The sequence below is a fragment of the Lottia gigantea genome (genome assembly GCF_000327385.1).
Source record: "Lottia gigantea unplaced genomic scaffold LOTGIsca_61, whole genome shotgun sequence".
Classification (NCBI taxonomy): domain Eukaryota; kingdom Metazoa; phylum Mollusca; class Gastropoda; family Lottiidae; genus Lottia; species Lottia gigantea.
In genome coordinates, this window is record NW_008710086.1 from 1,504,087 (window position 1) to 1,523,302 (window position 19,216).

Sequence of the window (19,216 nt, forward strand, 5' to 3'; positions counted from 1 at the left end):
TAACCGACTTATTCTTACTTACTGGAGATACAGAATTGACAGTTCGATTGAACGGGAGAGTAAGAGAAGGTAGATAATACTCATTGTAAATTTGCAAAATCAGACAACAAAGGACTTACAATAAGCTAGCGAGTCACTTAGAGAGGACAAATTTACATTCGAAAGAAGTATTGGCAGCATGAGACTGAAAGATGACAGAAGGGGATATACATAATTATGTAATAAAATGTTCTAAAGCAATAGATATCTTTGAATAAGTACATGTTGAATATTCAGTGATTCTAAAAATAGACCAAACACAAAAACAATGGCAATAATGATAATGACGTCATGTTGCTGTTCCGACGGCCGTCTATGACGTTATAACAAGTTAATTCTGTCTCTTTATGGTATCGTATCAGAGAGTCGTACGGAGACAATTTTCTTCAAATTGGTAGTTTTGTGGTGATATTAAAATAAAATGACACGGAAACTGAAATTTCCAGGAGGAAAGGGTGATGCTATGAAGAAAAAGTCCGAAATGGACAATGCGGTAAGTTTTTTGATATCGAATCTATTAATCTTCGTATTGAGGTGCGAATAAACGAGGTCTGGTGCCACTTATCGTTAAGACAATATAAGAAGCGAATACACTAAGTGAAACTTTGCAGGCACAATTCTCTATTTTCTACTGAGTATTGATAATCATTCGCACCGTACACCATACCTAGGCTATTTACACCTTAATACCATATTTCTAATAATTATTCATTTTGAAAGCGTTTTTACACTCCGATAAATTTAAGACACTGGTTGTTGAAATTAGATTCTTCTCCTTTGAAGCCATTTTAAATTTGAGCGCTCATAACGTTACAGAATTTTCTGCTCGTAAAACAACTTTTTATTTTTCGGGGACACATCTCTAGTCAAACGTCTGTGGCTCTTGCAATTGTACTACATATAAGCGTTTTATGCCGCGCTATCAAAATGTCAAATCCATATAAATATTACAGATCAAAGCACTGGAATTTCAATTAATAGATCGATGATTTGATTTTCAATTATAATTTTTTTCGGAACATAGAAAATATTCAATTCCTAACATTCTATTAAACAGAGTTATCTCCCTTTCTGTACTTCTAGGATAAGAGGGGTAAAGATAAAAAAAACGCTCACGGCCATGATGAGAAACATGATCACCACCCTCAGAAAGCGGCAACGAGTGCTGCCAGAAAACGATGGAATATGCCAGCTAAGGTCTGGGATTCCACTTTTGCAAACCTTCGAATTCAGCTTAATACAATACACCGATCCGGACCGAGGAAGTTTAAAAAGCCAAAAGGCAAGATCAATTATTGTGTTAAAAAATTAGACAAAATGGCACGACCAGCGGAAGTGACGTATGCGGTACGTCGAAATGTTGCAGGAGATATGGATTCAGCTTTATGGATGCCAGAAAGACTGGATGGTCTGAGATTTGAGAACAGTTTACCAGTCTCTCACAGTATTCTGGGAACAGTATCTGACTATCTGGAGACCGCGGATAACAGAATCATAGCTATCGAGTTTCGAACCTACAACAAGCTTCCGGATATAAAACCAAAAGAAACCGGGTTTAGGACTCACAACCCATCGTCAGATTTAAAAGCCAGAAGACCTATCTCTGGAACTAACAAGCAAATTCCGGAATTAAATCCTAAAGCAACCGGATTTCCAAATTCCCGCAGTCCTCTACCCGATATAAAACCCCGACCAGCTAAAGGTGATCCTGCTGAAATGAACTGCCTAGTGAAGTGCAAATTTGATCAAGGAAAAGCTCTAAAGTACTGGGAGAACGAAATTACAAAGGGACATGATCTAGGTGAAAAGATTTCACTCAAATGTAAGCGATCTCAAGATGACTTGATTATGGGAAATCATCCTTATAAAGTATTTAAAGGACAGAGGAGGGTGTTTGACGACCTAGAAAGCGCTTGGCAGTCTGAATGTAGGGTAACGAAATCAAACGGATTTTGGAAACAGAGGGAGCAACTTGGAGATACTCTTAGAGGGATCCACATGGCCCGAACTAAACAAGAACGTGGAATAAATCCCGAGCCAGAAGTCGTGTACAGAGCGGGCTCTGATCGTCTAAATGATTGTAGTATTCTTGATCTCAGAATCAATGGCGGAATGCCACCAAGAAATGGACAAATGCATCCGAGCAGTTTTGATATTCACTGCCCATCCGTTTACACAATACCGGAAATTGTCGTTACGGCTATTAACGAGCCAACAATTGAAATAGGTCAACACGTGCTGAGCTGGAGTAATCGGGATTGTGAAGTTGATGTAGAATTAGGAATCGTCACGTGCCCTGGTCAGGCGAAGATGGGGAATCTGGCAGTAAAGAATATCGGTGCCTGTGTAGTAAAATTCGAACTTTTTAAAATTCCAAAAACGGATCATTTCGATTTTCCAAACCAGATCGATGTCAGGGATTCTATTTTCCTTGGTCATTCAGAAGCTATCGTTTTACCAAAGGATTTCCAAAATATCTCGGCAATATTCCACAGCCACCGAGCTACCACTTGCTCAGAAAAATGGCGAATAGAGACGACACCTAGATTAGCAAGGGACATAACTCTTACGATTTGGGGTATAGCTAAAAATCCCACGGAGCTCGGAGAAAATGGCAAAGTCATTGAAGAAGAGATCAAAGCTAAAATTCTGGAAAGTTTCATTGAAAGTATTTTGGATGATATAATAGAAAAGATTTGCTGTATCCCTCCACCAGCCAGAGCGGAAGGTTTTCCAGATGACCTCGGAAAATGTTTTCTGAAAACTCCCGTTGGTAATGATTTGTTTACATTCGTTAATCCAGGTTTAACCTACCACAGTGGAACAGTTTCTAAAATATTGGAAATAACAGAAATATCACTTCCAGTAGTTACTTTCATTTGGTCACTTCCGCTCAACGACATAAGATTATCAATGTGTGATTTGCCGGAAGAAGTCAAATTCAAAAACAACGTAGTTTCAAAGAATGACGTTGCAAACGTTTTGATGACGTTTGTTAACGAATTACCTTATGACGTAAAGTTACCAATGGCAACTAGAAAATACGACATGTGTAAGAAACTGTTAGTGGATGTTTGCAATAATATTTGCGACACAGCTGCGCGGATGAAAAAGGTTCATGGAATCACCTTGGATATGGATTTTTCAATTGATGTATCGAAAGAAGAATTTTTACCGCCGCCGGCCCCAGTAGTTACCCAGCCTTCTAAAGGACATAAAACTCCACCCAAATCCCCTCCAAAAACACCTTCACGTGACAAGTCTAAAAAGAAACCTGTCCACAAGGTACAAGTACCAAAGAGTCCACCACCAGAATCTGGTCCAGTCAGACTAGGTAAAATTGCTCAAGGTATTAAGACAGCCAAGAAATCTCAATATAAGAACCGAGCTAAACCTATCATGTATTTTAAATACTTAGAAAAATTAAATCTCCACTCTTATTTCATAGTGAAAGATTTTATTGACAAATTTGCAGATTATTTATCAGATTTACCCGAGGTTCCTGAGCTAAGAATGTAGATTACTACTAGGATGTAGATGTAAATGTAGAGTGTAGATTGCTAGACTTAGGATGTCGATCACTAAATGTAGAATGTAAATTACATAGCTTAGGGTGTGGATTACTTAAATTAAAATTAGTATTTGAAATACGCGTGTAGATTACTATACTGATGATATAGATTACTAAATGTAGATTACTAAGCTTTGAGTGTAGATTATTAACTAAGAATGTAGATTGCTCAGCTAAAGATTTATATTACTTAACTAACTAAATATAGAAGATATATTACTTAAAATGTATGTTAATTAACTAGAAATAAAACTTACTTATTGTATATTTTGTAGATTATATAAAATCTACAATGTGTATGAAAATGTTATAAAATGTAAATGAAGATGTAAATATATCAATAAACTATAAAATATCTATAATATTGTAACCGTATATCAGGTAACCGTCAGAGGTTAAATGGCACAGTTGCAAACACCAACAAATGATTTACGAGTCGGAAAAAGTGCATACGAAGCAATGGCATTTTGGGTAATCTTTCAGTTCCTTTGAGCTAGAGATGTAGACGTTTTGCGAAGAAAGTATCTTGCTCTTATGACGTTCTGGGGTTGAAATTAAACGACGTAAGACAAAAGTCTTTGAATTGCAATTGTGAGTAGGATATATAGACACAGCTTTATGGAACGACAACCACTAGTTAAAGTTTTATGCAACGTTTCGACGCGATTCCCCCGTCGTACTCAGGTACTTATGTCCCTGTGGTAGGGTCAGTAACACACTAGCAGATGACAATTCGTTCTAGATTAGATTAGCTTTAATTAATGAACTCTAATTTATAATCATATAAAGTCATGTAAGTCTGGAAGGGGGGTTGTTCTACCAAGAGGATAATTTCTGCAGCAACTGATTCAGTACATTGCTCTTCATCTCGACCTGAAAATACCAACAATTATATAGAGACAGTTATTCTTGTATCACATTCATGTATTATCATTAACATCAATCTAGGAAGGGATCTAGCAGAGTTGGTTGGGATTTAGAATCTATACATGACGTCATTTGCTTGGTTACATGGTGGTCGTCTGCTCTAATCTCGGTCGATGTGTATACATCAGTAGGAACGAGTCTGCTCCCTTATCAGTATGTGCACCCGTCTTTGTATAATGCCTATTTGGTTCTTTCTATTGCTTTGGACAAATCTGGAGTGGACATCCGTCTATCCCGTTACACGCATACTATATATTTTGCGATTAGCTAAAAGTCAGCTTACCTTGTGGAACTGGAAAAACTTTATGCTTTCCCCCTGTTACGTCATAGGCAGCTCTAAAAGATGGTCCAATGCCAGATTTTAGACATACTCTGAACTCTTTAGAACTGTCTGTATACCGGAAGTGAACTCTGAGTGTACCACGTGGGTAATTCCACCAGATACTTCCGTTTAAACAGGAAGTAGTCGTGAAGACGTCTTTAATTTCATCATCACCAGGAAGAGCCGGGCTAAACATTACAATTTAAATATGAAAGATTCAAAATACCAATGTTAATTCACTATCATATACAAAACAGACATATTAAAACAAAAAATGAAAATGAAATGAATGGAGTTTTACGTCCTACTTTTCTTCACCATGTGGGCTAATAAAGACGGGCAACCCCATGAGGGAAATTTTGCCAGGCATTAACCTACTCTTTTTCGATTTCCAACTGGCATAGCCTGTATTACACGGGGTCAAAAATTAAAAGATTATATCAAAATCATCTAAGTGATCTTAAACGTTAATTTAAAACCAATGTTTGATTATTCAATCACTTTAACAGAAGACTGGAGGCACCAGAAGTATATGTTTGTGTGAATTTACTAGTAATCGCTATGGTATGAGGGCGCTTTAAAGGGATTGTAAATATTTATTTTTTACAAAAATTGTATGTGTGTTGGGGACACTGATAGCATAAATTTACACCGTTCTAATATTCAATCAGACGTCTGTGGTTCCTGCAATTCCAATAAAATGAAATGTTTGATGATTTCACTAATCGCAAAGGGCCTTATGCGATAAAGCAAATTTAGCAATTAGTGACGTCATCAAACACCTTGTGAAATTACAGAAGCAACAGACATCTGACTGAAAATTGTAATTAACATATTTAGGTTAAGACAAATGGCACCGAAGCAAAGAAATCAACTCACCCATTGGGCATCAGAGTACACGGATCATTGAAAGGTGACGAATGTACAATTACCAGGAGCGATACGAAACATCCCAGAGTTAAATATACCGGATTGGACATGATGAGACAGTGTTTGTCTGTATGATGACCAGGCTGTGTACTTAGATTGTAAAATGACCGGAGATTTAAAGTAGGTTTGTATATATTAAATAGAGCAAGTATAGATAAAGATACGGGTTGGGTCAAAAGAACGCAGAAATAATCATATTTGTTTTCAATGTTTACCTTGTTTCATTTTTGTTTGCTATAATTTTTCACTGCTTAAAGCCGAAAATAGTCGGGGTACGGTTTCTGGTGCGGTGTCCGGTGTGGGGTTAAAGTTCGAACCTTGTGTGAGGTAAGGGTTCGAACCCGGTGCATGCAATGAAAGATGTATCTCCAAGGCGAGAAAAGCCATTGAGTCAAGGGGTCTGTACTTCAGAGGAATGGCAGATGGCCTGAGATTTAAAGAGCTTAGGTTTCGCTTCAAAAAAGACCTATCCCAGGTCCGAGGGGGAGACCATTGTCCAATGTCCATACCCCTTGAACTTCATTTAATTTTTTGTATTGTATTTATGGTATCTGTTTTTATATTCAATATTTTATTCAATAACTGAAAAGTGTAAGGGAAAAGGTTTATTGTAGCTTATATCTATGGTATCGTATTGTCAATGAAAATTATTTTTCGTCTGCGAACAGTTTATAATAGCTGAGCAATATGTTGCCTGATATCATTTTTGTTTTGTTTTTGAAGATATGTGATATCTAGAGCAATTTTGTACTCTATAATAAGGTCATTTGGCGACGGAATTTTAAAACATTACCATCTGTTAAACTGTTGAAGTCATTTCTTAATATTTTAAACAATTACACCGTGACATATTTAAAAGACATTTATTATTATCAGCCGACTAAATCATTTCTCAACAACAATTTCTCTTTATACGGTAGATGATTTAGGACACGTGGTAATCAGTTTGGATTGGATGTCAAAGTCGAGAAAGATATTATGAATTAAATAATAAACACGAGCTATCTATTATTACTTAAGATAGAATGAATAGCGATTAAATCGACGATGTCTGCAGTCTGCAGTCTACAATAAACAGAGTCATGAACCAGTCAGTCAGCGACACCTACTAAAGTGCTATGCAACCTCCTCGTTCCGAATATAAAAAACCACACACATTTTCCAGGATAACGAGGCCAAAAGTCCTATGTATGAAAAGTTAGCCCCATTTCCAAAACGAACTGTCCTGGTGAGGATTGTGTATCCGAAACATTATTTGTCAACAGCCGAGAATAGATTCTTGTTTAATACTAATATAGTAAAGGTTCTGAGATTTTGTAAATATTTTTCAAATCTAATACCTTTGATACTAAGATACCCAAGGATAAAATCAAGATTTGAAGAAATATGATGACAAAACTTAATTCAAAATCAATTTTTTTTTATTGACAGATGACCAGGATACCAAACTAATTATAATTTAAGTTTTCGAGAACAGGGATCATGTTTTCAGTTGGCCCTTCAGAGAACATTTATTAAGTGAAAATATTAATGCATGAGTCTCAATTCAGCCTCAATTAGCGTTGATTTTTATGGTTATCAAAAGAAATAGATAATCATGATTAGTTCGTTATATTCTCACGGTTTGTTTTGGGCATTGCTGTTCATATTACATTACATTACATCTTCACAGTGTCAAGGTATTACAATCTTCATCTTCACATTGTAAAGCTATTATAAACGCAATCTCCACAATGTCAAGCTATTACAAACTACATCTTCACAATGTCAAGCTATTACAAACTACATCTTCACAATGTCAAATTATTACAAACTTCAGCTTCACAATGTCAAGCTATTACAAACTTCATCTTCACAATGTCAAGCTATTTCAAACTTCAAACTATTACAAAATGTCAAGCTATTACAAACACCATTTTCACAATGTCAAGCCATTACAAACACCATCTGCACAATGTCAAGCTATTACAATCTTCATCCTCACAATGTCAAGCTATTACAAACTTCATCTTCACAATGTCAAGCTATTAAAAACTACATCTTCACAGTGTCAAGCTATTACAAACACCACCTTCACAGTGTCAAGCTATTACAAACACCACCTTCACAGTGTCAAGCTATTACAAACACCACCTTCACATTGTCAAGCTATTACAAACACCATCTTCACAATGTCAAGCTATTACAAATACCATCTCCACAATGTCAAGCTATTACAAACACCATCTCCACAATGTCAAGCTATTACAAATACCATCTCCACAATGTCAAGCTATTACAAACACCACCTTCACAGTGTCAGGCTATTACAAATACCATCTCCACAATGTCAAGCTATCACAAACACCATCTTCACAGTGTCAAGCTATCACAAACACCATCTCCACAATGTCAAGCTATCACAAATACCATCTTCACAGTGTCAAGCTATTACAAACACCATCTTCACAATGTCAAGCTATTACACACACCATCTTCACAATGTCAAGCTATTACAAACACCATCTCCACAATGTCAAGCTATTACAAACACCATCTCCACAATGTCAAGCTATTACAAATACCATCTCCACAATGTCAAGCTATTACAAACACCATCTCCACAATGTCAAGCTATTACAAATACCATCTCCACAATGTCAAGCTATTACAAACACCATCTTCACAGTGTCAAGCTATTACAAACACCACCTTCACAGTGTCAAGATATTACAAACACCATCTCCACAATGTCAAGCTATCACAAATACCATCTTCACAATGTCAAGCTATTACAAACACCATCTTCACAGTGTCAAGCTATTACAAACACCACATTCACAGTGTCAAGCTATTACAAATACCATCTCCACAATGTCAAGCTATTACAAACACCATCTCCACAATGTCAAGCTATTACAAACACCATCTCCACAATGTCAGGCTATTACAAATACCATCTGCACAATGTCAAGCTATTACAAATACCATCTCCACAATGTCAAGCTATTACAAATACCATCTTCACAATGTCAAGCTATTACAAACACCATCTCCACAATGTCAAGCTATTACACACACCATCTCCATAATGTCAAGCTATTACAAACTTCATCTTCACAATGTCAAGCTATTACAAGTACCACCTCCACAATGTCAAACTATTACAAATACCATCTCCACAATGTCAAGCTATTACAAACACCATCTTCACAGTGTCAAGCTATTACAAACACCACCTTCACAGTGTCAAGCTATTACAAATACCATCTCCACAATGTCAAGCTATTACAAACACCATCTACATAATGTTATTTCGTACCCATACAAATGTCAAGTAAAGATGTACCACGTCTAACCGGGAAAGTTTCACAAACTCCAGATTTCCTATTTCAGACACCATACAATAGTCTTGGTTTTACAACTCGCGTGTCCTAATTCAGACACCGTACAAGAGCCTTGGTTTTAAAACTCCTGTGTCCTAATTCAAACACGGTACAATGGCCTTCGTTTTACAACTCGTGTGTCCTAATTCAGACACCATACAATAGTCTTGGTTTTACATCCCATGCGCCCTAATTCAGACACCATACAATAGCCTTGGTTTTAAAACTCCTGTGTCCTAATTCAGACACCATACAAGAGCCGTGGTTTTTATGATTATTTCAACGAAATAAAGATATGAATATAATATTTCCCACATCAATCACAGTAGCAACTGGTAAAGTGCACCCACTCGTGTAATGTGACCGACAATTTTTCTATTTCATGTTGACAGGAAATTTTTCTTAAAGGAATACCCCCAACTTAATGAATGAAAATAAAATTTGGCTACTGAGAGTGTCTTGACTTACTAAGAGTTGACGATGATGAGAACATAGTCTCATAAAAGCACTGGCCAAGGTCACAAAGTATAGATTCATGCTAAAACAAGGTTCAAAAGAGTAGAAAATTAATTATGCATTAGTGTCAAAACAAAACAACAGAATCCCTGTCTTATCTTAATCTCAATGATAAGTGAGGAAGAATTTCATTATGAAAAAACGTGGTATCAGGTGTCTAGAAGAAATCTTTATTGTGGTCAGAAATAAAAAGTGAAAAGGATATTTTTCTGATATACAGGTGTCAAGTTAGGAATACGTCCCCCTATTCTGTACCTTATTCTTCTAAGGAAGATGGGAAACTCCACGCAGTATGCCATAGGGGAAATTTTGCTCAGACAGCACTAGCATACTCTTGTTCGATTTCCAGCTGGCGTTCAAGCAGTGGCAGTGGCCAGCATTTTTGTCAACCTGGAAAAATGGTTCCCCCTCCCAATTATACCCCTATTTATTTTTAACAAATATAAAAATAGCACTTTTATACGTTTTTTCATCAAAATATGTGTCAGAATGCAAAAAATCTATTCGAAATTATCGCTGGGACTCTCTCAGACTCTCCACGAATGACATCTTAATCAAGTTTGAATGTATGTCGAAATAACCTGAAGATAATACAGGTTGTTTATCAGTTATGCATGGTCACAATGTGTACAAAAAATACTAACAAGTTTACTTTAAACTATCAGGTTTTTTATAATATACATATAATCATATCTCTTTTCACTGTTTATTACCAACCTTTGATTACTGATGTGGGACGGGAGGCTTTAGATTAGAAGATAGAGTCCAAAAGTTCGAAATTCATTAATAATCTAGCCTTTGCTTCACAGATCTATGCTAATATCTGAATATCTGATTACCACGAGGTTTGTGACTTGATAAACACGAGACGCTAAGGAAACTTCCAGCTTGCAGGGGAGCCTATAATTCACGTCTCCATTTCATGTGAAACAGAATCACTACAACTTTTTTTCTATTGGGTACGATAGAACAATAAACCGAGGCCCCGTGTACTACAGGCTGTGCAGTTAAAGATCCCTTGGAAATCGAAAAAGAGCAGGCTAATGCTGCCATCCTGACAAAATTTGCAAACTATATGGCGTTGCCGTCTTCATTAGCCCAGCAGGTGCAGAAAGGTAGTGAACGTCAAACTCTTTTCACTTCAATTCATTTCTGTCCTTTATTTTGCACTTGAGTTAAATGTCATTTTATATACCCCAATAGGTTTGATATTAATTATAATAAATTAATTGCTATAATGCACTATTATCATAATAGAGAAGCTCAAATAGAGGACAAGTTTTATATAAAAACACACAAAAAACCCGCAACGTTATGTATGCACTCAGGCTTAACGTTAACATGTAGGTTTAAATTTAGGCCTATCAGTACTATATTATGAGCTGAAGATCTTTGATGAGACACCAGAGCAAGAACAGAATGAATCCATACGCATTCACAGCTGGGTCGACTGGAATTATGAGTGCAGATGACTTATTTAAGGTCGTCGGACTTTCCAACGCCGATCGAGATCAAGACCAAGTAAATGACGTCATGTAAAGCAGTGGCGGAGCCAGGTTTACGTGTGAAATATCTGAGATTGCCCGAATCTCTAACCTATTTATAAGATTTATGCCCGAAAAATTTGCGAGGGGGGAGGGGGGGGGGGGTAGGGGCACTGATGTAAAGAAGCAGCGCTCTAACCTATAGAAACCTCACAAATTACAATAAGTTGTAATATTGTAATAATCCGATTTTCATACCCCTCTAAATAAGATTGCCCCGTACATTATCCCCTGCTCTTAGTAAGTGGTATTAATTCATAATTGTACCCGTTTATAGAAGTAAAGCTTGATATGTCAATATTTAGAGGATATTAAATACACTTGAGTTGCTATATTAACATTAAACACTATTCTAGGTTCACTGAACTATTCAAAACATTCTGCTGTTATTTATGTGATTGTGAAGTTACTGTGGTATATTTCGGAGTCAAAGCTCGAAAATCATTTGTAGACTGTAACCGTTCTGCAGTTATACATACGATTGTACAGATAGTGTAGTGCTGTCTGTTCGAAGGCGTTTCTTGAAATTTGTTGTTAAACTGAAAGCGTTCTGCAGTTATTCATTCGATTTTGGAGTTCACAGTTCACTGTAGTTCTCGAAATTCACTGGAAGACTGAAAGCGTTCTGCACTTTTACATACGATTGTACAGATAGTGTAGTTTTGCAGTTATACATACAGATACACTTTTGTAATATTGTAAGTAGGAGAATCTCTGAATTCGCAGGATGTTGGCAGAGTCAGGAAACAAGACAAAAGAAGATGGAGGCGAAGGTTTTGAGATGAAGAAAGAAGACCTGGAAATAGATATAAAACTGGATGAAGAAAAAGAGAAGTCAATATTTAGAAGAATTAAGAATTATTTTAAAAGTGAAAAGAAATTGCTAACTTTACTGACATTAACTGGAGTAGTCGTTGGGTTTATTGTGGGTTTTATTTTAAATCCTTACTCAGTTTCCGACTCGGCTCTGTTATGGATAGGTAGGTAGAATCAACACACTTAATTTATATGGTTGTTTGGTAGATGACGAGTTAACGTTCGCTTCCAGCGGATGCTGATATCGCTCTAGATTGTTTTATTTATCGCTAGATTTGGTGATTTTGGTTGGTTGGTTGGTAGATGACAAGTTAACATTCGGTTCCAGCGGATGCTGATATCGCAAACTAGCCATAGTTGGTAGCCATAGTAGTTGGTAGTTGGCTTACTTAAAATATATTGGCCTCATACAGACAAATATCACCCACACAAGGAGTGTATAGAAATAGAAAGTGGAATTCATAGTTTGAGATATTTTTGAAAGAAATATGTGATTTTTGGACATTTCTAGCAATCAAAAATCTCGTCCAAATAAAGGCAAAATCGGAAGTAAAAGTTGTACAGCAGTGGACTTTCCAAAGTACCATCAGGTGTTTCGAAAAGAATAAGCAGAAAGCATGGTCTGCTTCTCGCACAATTCTTCAATATTGGTGGAATTGGGAGTTGTGCAAAAGATTAGTAAAATACACTTTATAACGCGGCACACCATCAGTTAGGTCCATAATGTCTAGGATGTAAAACTTCATTCCATTATATCACCAGGTTTACCAGGAGAGTTGTATATGAGAATGTTAAAAGCTGTTATTTTACCTCTGATAGTAAGCAGTGTTATAGTGGGTAAGTTCCTCAACCAACCCCACCCCCATTCTACAGTGTCTCATTCATAATACTGAGGACATACCAACCCAAAACACATCTTTTATCATCATTGGTTATTGAGACAATAGAATATTTGGATTAAAACTCTGTTAAGACTAGTGTTAAGAATGCAAAACTATTTAAAGGTTTGCGTTTACTGCATGTCTGAGTACATGGATGTGTTCAACTATCTTTGTTTTTGTAGGTGCAGCTTCAGTGGATCCTAAATCGAATGGTAAAATCAGTGGAATAGCTATCACCTATATTATAATAACTAACCTAGCTGGATCACTGTTTGGTCTTATTGTAGCTTTAATCATCAAACCAGGTAAATTGACTGTTTGTTCTGCCTTCTGACTGGAGCTTGATTAAAAGGATACTACCTCTTAGAACGGACATTAAATTTTAACTCTCAAACAAGTTTATATATTCATCAGTTGACCCGAGCTGGCTTAAAAAAAAAGGAAGAACAGAGTTTAAACAGCCAGAACCAAGATCTCGTGAATCTACCCTTCTCTTAATGACCCAGTTAGAATAACTTTTTAATGCCTTTATTTTTGAGCCCCAGGCCCGTAGCAAGATCTGATTGTTCGGCGAGACAAGTAATATATCAGGAGGGGCAATGGCGTATGGTGTTAAGTTGCCCTAATGGAATTCGTCGGCTGCCCCCTGGAGCCATTGGGCATTGTATAAATATCGGGGAAATGAGAAAATGTTCGTTAATATTCATGTAGATATGCCCAGATCTTCTTTAAAAAATTTCCAATTTTGAACTCATAGTGGTTGAAATTGTTTTAAATCTATTCTCATAAGGTTCTGGTCAGATAGTACAGATGGATACTGGGATACCTGAGACTCGTTTACAAACAGAAGATATTTTTGCCGACCTTATAAGGTAATCTCCGTAACATTTGGAACATTTATTTTATCGTTATGGTTATCGTTAGCACTTCGTTCAATTTTTACATTCACAGGACGATCTGATTGGCTGCTTGCATAACTGAAATTAATATGACCTACTAGGGTCCAGCACTTTTTATAGACTTAAATATCGATCTTTCCTAAAAATTTGGTCACTTTGGTATAAAAGAAATGTTCCTTTTGCATATTATTCTCCAAGTAACCTTCGGGGCTTTGCATGGTTACATACAATTAGCATATAAGTAACAGCTGTGGCTTGTTTCCGAAACCTTATTCAAATAGTCGTATAATATCATGAGTACATCAGTAATGATAATATTTCTTTTAACCAATGATATACTATTTATTACAGAAATTTGTTTCCCGAGAACATTGTAGCCTCGACTTTCCAGAAGACGCAGACCAAGTATAACAGTCGGGAATTCCCCTTGATGAAAAATATATCGGGGGTGATGACCAATTCCACCACCACGAGCTACAGTCGTGCAGTAGGCATCATTCCTGGCACCAATATACTAGGTTCGTATCTTGATATGATGTTCGTGGAAAGGTTTTATGTTTAGTGCATCGCAGTTTGTCGGAATATTGTATTACATTCCATTGGCACAGAAAGTGAAGACAGTTCTTAATGACGTGTAAAAAGAGTGACATGTTCATGGAATGTTCCCAAATGGCAGGCGGTGGTACTGTTTCATTTCATGTCAATGGCCTAAAACTTACAGAAGAACGACAGATTTGAAGGACGATATAGGATGACATTTTCATCGTGACTTCTGCCTTGATGTTCGTTGAGTTCACTCTCATAACATTAATCCTATGTTGAAAAGTTAACCTCATTTCAAAGTAATACCGGCCCTGATGAGAATTTCAAATTTGAAATATATATTGACAAACGAATAAGCTCCCAATTTCGTTAAACTTGGTATTTACTTTGATAATTATATGCGTATCGCTAGTTGAATAGTAGAATTGTTGCTATTGGTGTTTCCTTTATAACTGTTTGATATTACTGGTATATTGAAATATATTTCAAGGTTTGATAATTCTATGTACATTGCTGGATACAGATTGTAGAATTTCGTTATCGTGGTTGTGTCCCTTTACTCTAATATTGAAATATATTTCAAGGTTTGATAATTCTTTGTGCTCTATTGGGAATGGCTGCTGGGAAAAGAAAAGAAGCCAGCGCACCGTTTATCATGTTCTTTGATGCCACGGAGAAAATCATAAGTCAAGTTTTAAACTGGATCATCTGGTAGGGTATTTTCTTTCTTTTAATTCATAAATTTGCTCTTCATTTACCTTTTGTGGCCTGGATTAACTGCGGTAAACAAGAGTTACTGCCCCTTTGCTCTGAGGAGCGAAATGCGTACACGTGTAAATAGACGAGCTACGTTGTCCTGTACTGTTGTACTTTCACTCTGTCCTTTTACTTCTCATGTATGAATATTTAGGAGACGTATCGATGCCCTCTGCCGAGTTTCAGTCGACAGAAGTGGACAGTGCCGAAAATTGGGCTCTGATTATATTTTACCTTGATTATCTATCTTGGTATACTGTAACTGCATTGACGTCATACATATCATTGCGGAAATGAAATGTGATGTTTTATGTTGGTCTGTATTTCAGGTACACCCCTATCGGTGTAGCCAGTCTAATCGCCCACGCCCTGGCTAAAGCAACAGATATGACCACCAACTTTACCAGCCTGGGATATTTTGTGTTAACTATAGCAGTCGGTGTTTTAGTGTATCAGTTTATTCTATTTCCTATTATGATATTCATCATCTTTAGAACCAACCCATACAAGTTTCACCTTAGCGCCGTCAAGGCTCAGATGACTGCCTTCGTGGCTCTCAGTTCGTAAGTTCTTGTTAATAGTTCATAAAGTTTCACTTTCAAAAAACGTCCATGATATGACAAACTATTAAACACTGAGTTGATATATATTTCAATGGCTGGAGATTCATGTCTCTCTCATGTCGAAATAACACGCTTGAAAGAGGATGGGGTGGGGCTGTCTGAAATCGACCTTGAGACGGAGAAAATATTGTAATAATGGACCAAATGCAAACACGTGGCTTCCTGTGTTAGAATTTAATGAATGGCTGGAATCGACCTGAAAAGTGTGCCATTTCTCATCAGTTGCTCATGGTAACTTTCTAAAAAAATGGACGTCGAATGAAGATTGAGCAATTATTGAGTATATTATCTACAACTATCTTGTATTTCGCAGGTTTGATTAGACAGTGGAATGAGTTTTGTTGAGACCGCAGTCGACCTTGGCACACCTTCGTACATCCCCTTTTTTTGTTTTTATAACAGCATTATTTGTTATTCCAGAGCAGTTGCTATTCCTGACATGTTTCGCTGTGTTGAGGAGAAGCATGGCGTTGATCCTAAGGTTTCTAGATTTGTTGTTCCGTTAGCTGTAACATTGAATCGAGATGGTAGCGCCCTCTTTATTTGTGCTACTGCGATATATATCGGGCAGATAACTGACAATCTAACAGCTGGTACTATCGCTATGATGTGGTAAGCAGATCTAGGACCTTATATTCAAAAGCATTAAAAAGAAATTCAGATTTTAGGAAATACTGCCTTAAAAATTCGTCGTATAGTAGTGGAGTACCAAGGAGAAGTACCAGTGGCGTTTCTAGGAAACACCAGGTGATGGGGGCGAGCAGGGGCCACAAAATATTCCAAGGGGCCACAGGTCATTCTTTCACTGTATAAAATGGGGATGGGCGGGCAAACCCGGGACAGCCTCTTTTCTAGGGGGTGGGGATACAATCACATTGTGGAATGGGTAGAACGAAATGAAACGAAATTAGATTCAGACTTAATATGGGTTATCGGTTTGAATTGTGTGTTTCGTTCAAAGTAGTCTACAAAACCTTCTATATTAACCTGATGGTATTGATATATTTCAGTATTTTAGCGTTTGTTGGATCGTTAGCAGTACCAGCTATACCTAGTGCCAGTATTATAACTCTTCTAATTATTCTCTCATCTTTAAATATTCCACCAGCTAATATCGGATTGATTATGGCTCTGGAATGGTTCACGTAAGTAGATAATTATACTTGTCAATGTAATTGTGAAAGTACTTTACAGCGGCCAGGTTATCAGTCTATTGTTTTTAAATTAAGCGAAGTAGGAGCTCTAGATTCGAGGTTCCTGCTACCGATAGGAAGAAACCGCAAGTATTAGTGTACTTGCCACTTGCTACTTGCTAAAGCTATCCCGACAAACAGTTTTTGATTCTAGTATAGCTATCAGATTGTCAGCAAGTTTTAAATTGAAATGACGTGTGTTCGTGCATAATGTAGGTTTCAAAATAACACCAGTAATGACGTAGTGATATCCGGAGTATGCGTATATGTGTAATATGGAAAACATTACCGCATAGATGTGAATCTCTTTCTATTAGGTATCGTATGATTACAGATGTATGTAGAAAACATGGTCGAACCGCATGTGTGTAGGAGTTTTCAATATTGTCTCTTGATACCACGAGCATATTACACAAGTGCGTAGTAAAAAATATTTATAAACCTGTTATTTAACAGAACCTGTTATCTAACAGATTGTATGTAATGTTTGAATCAGTGTTAATGATATATATTTTCAGCGACAGAATACGGTCAACCTGTAATAGTTATGGTTGTATCATCTGTACAGTGGTTACTTACAAATATACTAAACATTTTCTACAAGAACAAACCTCCACCCTCCTGGCACCGGATCAACATAAACTGAAAAGTCCGGAGCCGACGATGCAAGCTGGTGATAAAACTATCTAGATGTTTTGTTTCAGAAAACTCTCCAGATATGCTATTCTATCATTTAAACTCGTTGACAATAATGTTTATATGTGTTGATCTACGAATAAATGCGGTACAGTTATCAATGTAGTGAGGGTACAGAATTATTATCGCTTGAGTAGAAAAATGGAAGGATTGAAAACAGTACATGTGTTCAACCACACACAGTTTGCTAGTTCTATTTCCTACTGTATCAAGAATTCTCACCACACATCAAACCATGCCTCGTCTATTAACACCTCCCGGATTTTTGCTTTTTGATATAATGTGTAACTATATTTCTACTATAATTTTTTTCAATATTTGAAATATGTATGAAACACCTTATCAAGTGGAACATATTAAATGGATAAGTATTTACTATGCATATAGTGACTGTAAACCCTTAACCCTAGCAGTGACCTTCGGACACCTGCAAGAATGGTTAATTCTAAAAGATACCTAAGGCTACCCTACCCCAATCATCACCCGATCGACAGCCCAGTCAGCATAGTAAACATCATCCTTTACGTCTTCTCTGAACTAATTTCTGATGTCTAGAGTAATGTTTTCCCGGAGTAGTCCCGTTGTGTTCTGCCGCCCCCTTCCATCATATGATCATATACTTAATTACAACAATGATAAACCAAACATTTTATTTTTTCAATGTTTTCATGTTACAAAATAACGTACGACGTACGATTTTATAGATAAAGATCCATAAATAGCTCAACTAAGATCGAATGTACGGAAGTTGGTCGAATATGAAAATGGCTCCAAGCATTGATAATATAGCCACGCCCATTGAAGACAAATAATCGTTTGTTAAGGTGGGAACAGACGTGATACGTTGTCGGGATTATGTACGAGGCTCAAAATCGTACCCAGAACCGTACCTCGTGTATGTATCGATAATCAACACAGCACATCACATCAGACATCCTGTCAAGTCTGTTCGCACCTAAAGACGTACGTTAGTATTATACTGGTATGCATGTGCCCTTCGAAAGAAAATCATGTGAAATCTTGCGACAGAAAGTATCACTGTATCAAGAGTTATCTCCCTGCAATAAATGAAATACTAAATAAGAGAAGCGTGTTCCTCAAGTACGCTCGATGTATTCACTGCTCTGGTGAAATTATCTATGTACTATTAATATTACAGCTTTGATGATAATGCACGTCCGGGAACAATTCAAAACATCAACAAGATCAGTCGACTTAATTTAAGGTAGTGTAAGTAGTAATCAACACAGAGTAAGTCCATCCAATATATTTTTTAATAATATTTTTTACCTTTAAATAAAGTGGACTGCCCGTGTTTATGTTTTTGAATCGTACCCGGATGTATATATAATAGGCAGATATTCATGTATATCAGCAACTGCATTATTAGAGTACTTATAAATACACCATTCGTTTTGAAGAGTCGCTTCTTCCCTTATTTTATAATTAGTGAAAGCAAGTAACAATTCTAAAATCAGCAGGGCTATATCTTAATGTACTTTGTACAGTTGGTTACTATTTGTGCCTACAGAAACGGCAATTGATTTGAAATGGTACTGATTTGAAATCGTAGAGGTCATCAACTGCACAAGTCA

At 36.8% G+C, this 19,216-nt stretch overlaps 4 protein-coding genes across 4 annotated transcripts; 3 read left to right on the forward strand and 1 right to left on the reverse strand.

Moving 5' to 3' along the window:
- The first annotated feature begins 386 nt into the window (after positions 1-386).
- LOTGIDRAFT_235237 (hypothetical protein) lies at positions 387-3,972 on the forward strand. Its single transcript, XM_009064298.1, has 2 exons — positions 387-532; positions 1,123-3,972. The coding sequence occupies exons 1-2, from the start codon at positions 461-463 to the stop codon at positions 3,556-3,558; spliced, it is 2,508 nt and encodes an 835-aa protein (XP_009062546.1). The 5' UTR covers positions 387-460; the 3' UTR covers positions 3,559-3,972.
- A 392-nt stretch (positions 3,973-4,364) lies between these two features.
- LOTGIDRAFT_166855 (hypothetical protein) lies at positions 4,365-5,839 on the reverse strand (the record flags this gene model as incomplete). The annotated part of the gene is made up of 3 exons (XM_009064299.1): positions 4,365-4,483; positions 4,821-5,047; positions 5,739-5,839. The coding sequence occupies 3 exons, from the start codon at positions 5,837-5,839 to the stop codon at positions 4,365-4,367; spliced, it is 447 nt and encodes a 148-aa protein (XP_009062547.1).
- A 1,745-nt stretch (positions 5,840-7,584) lies between these two features.
- LOTGIDRAFT_166856 (hypothetical protein) lies at positions 7,585-9,126 on the forward strand (the record flags this gene model as incomplete). The annotated part of the gene is made up of 1 exon (XM_009064300.1): positions 7,585-9,126. The coding sequence occupies one exon, from the start codon at positions 7,585-7,587 to the stop codon at positions 9,124-9,126; it is 1,542 nt and encodes a 513-aa protein (XP_009062548.1).
- Positions 9,127-12,776: 3,650 nt separating this feature from the next.
- On the forward strand, positions 12,777-17,615 carry LOTGIDRAFT_128333 (hypothetical protein; the record flags this gene model as incomplete). The annotated part of the gene is made up of 9 exons (XM_009064301.1): positions 12,777-12,867; positions 13,094-13,231; positions 13,702-13,783; positions 14,162-14,289; positions 14,938-15,064; positions 15,439-15,672; positions 16,153-16,344; positions 16,743-16,877; positions 17,444-17,615. Coding segments are annotated over 9 exons (1,299 nt in total), but the record flags the coding sequence as incomplete, so codon positions are not given.
- Between the last annotated feature and the right edge of the window lie 1,601 nt (positions 17,616-19,216).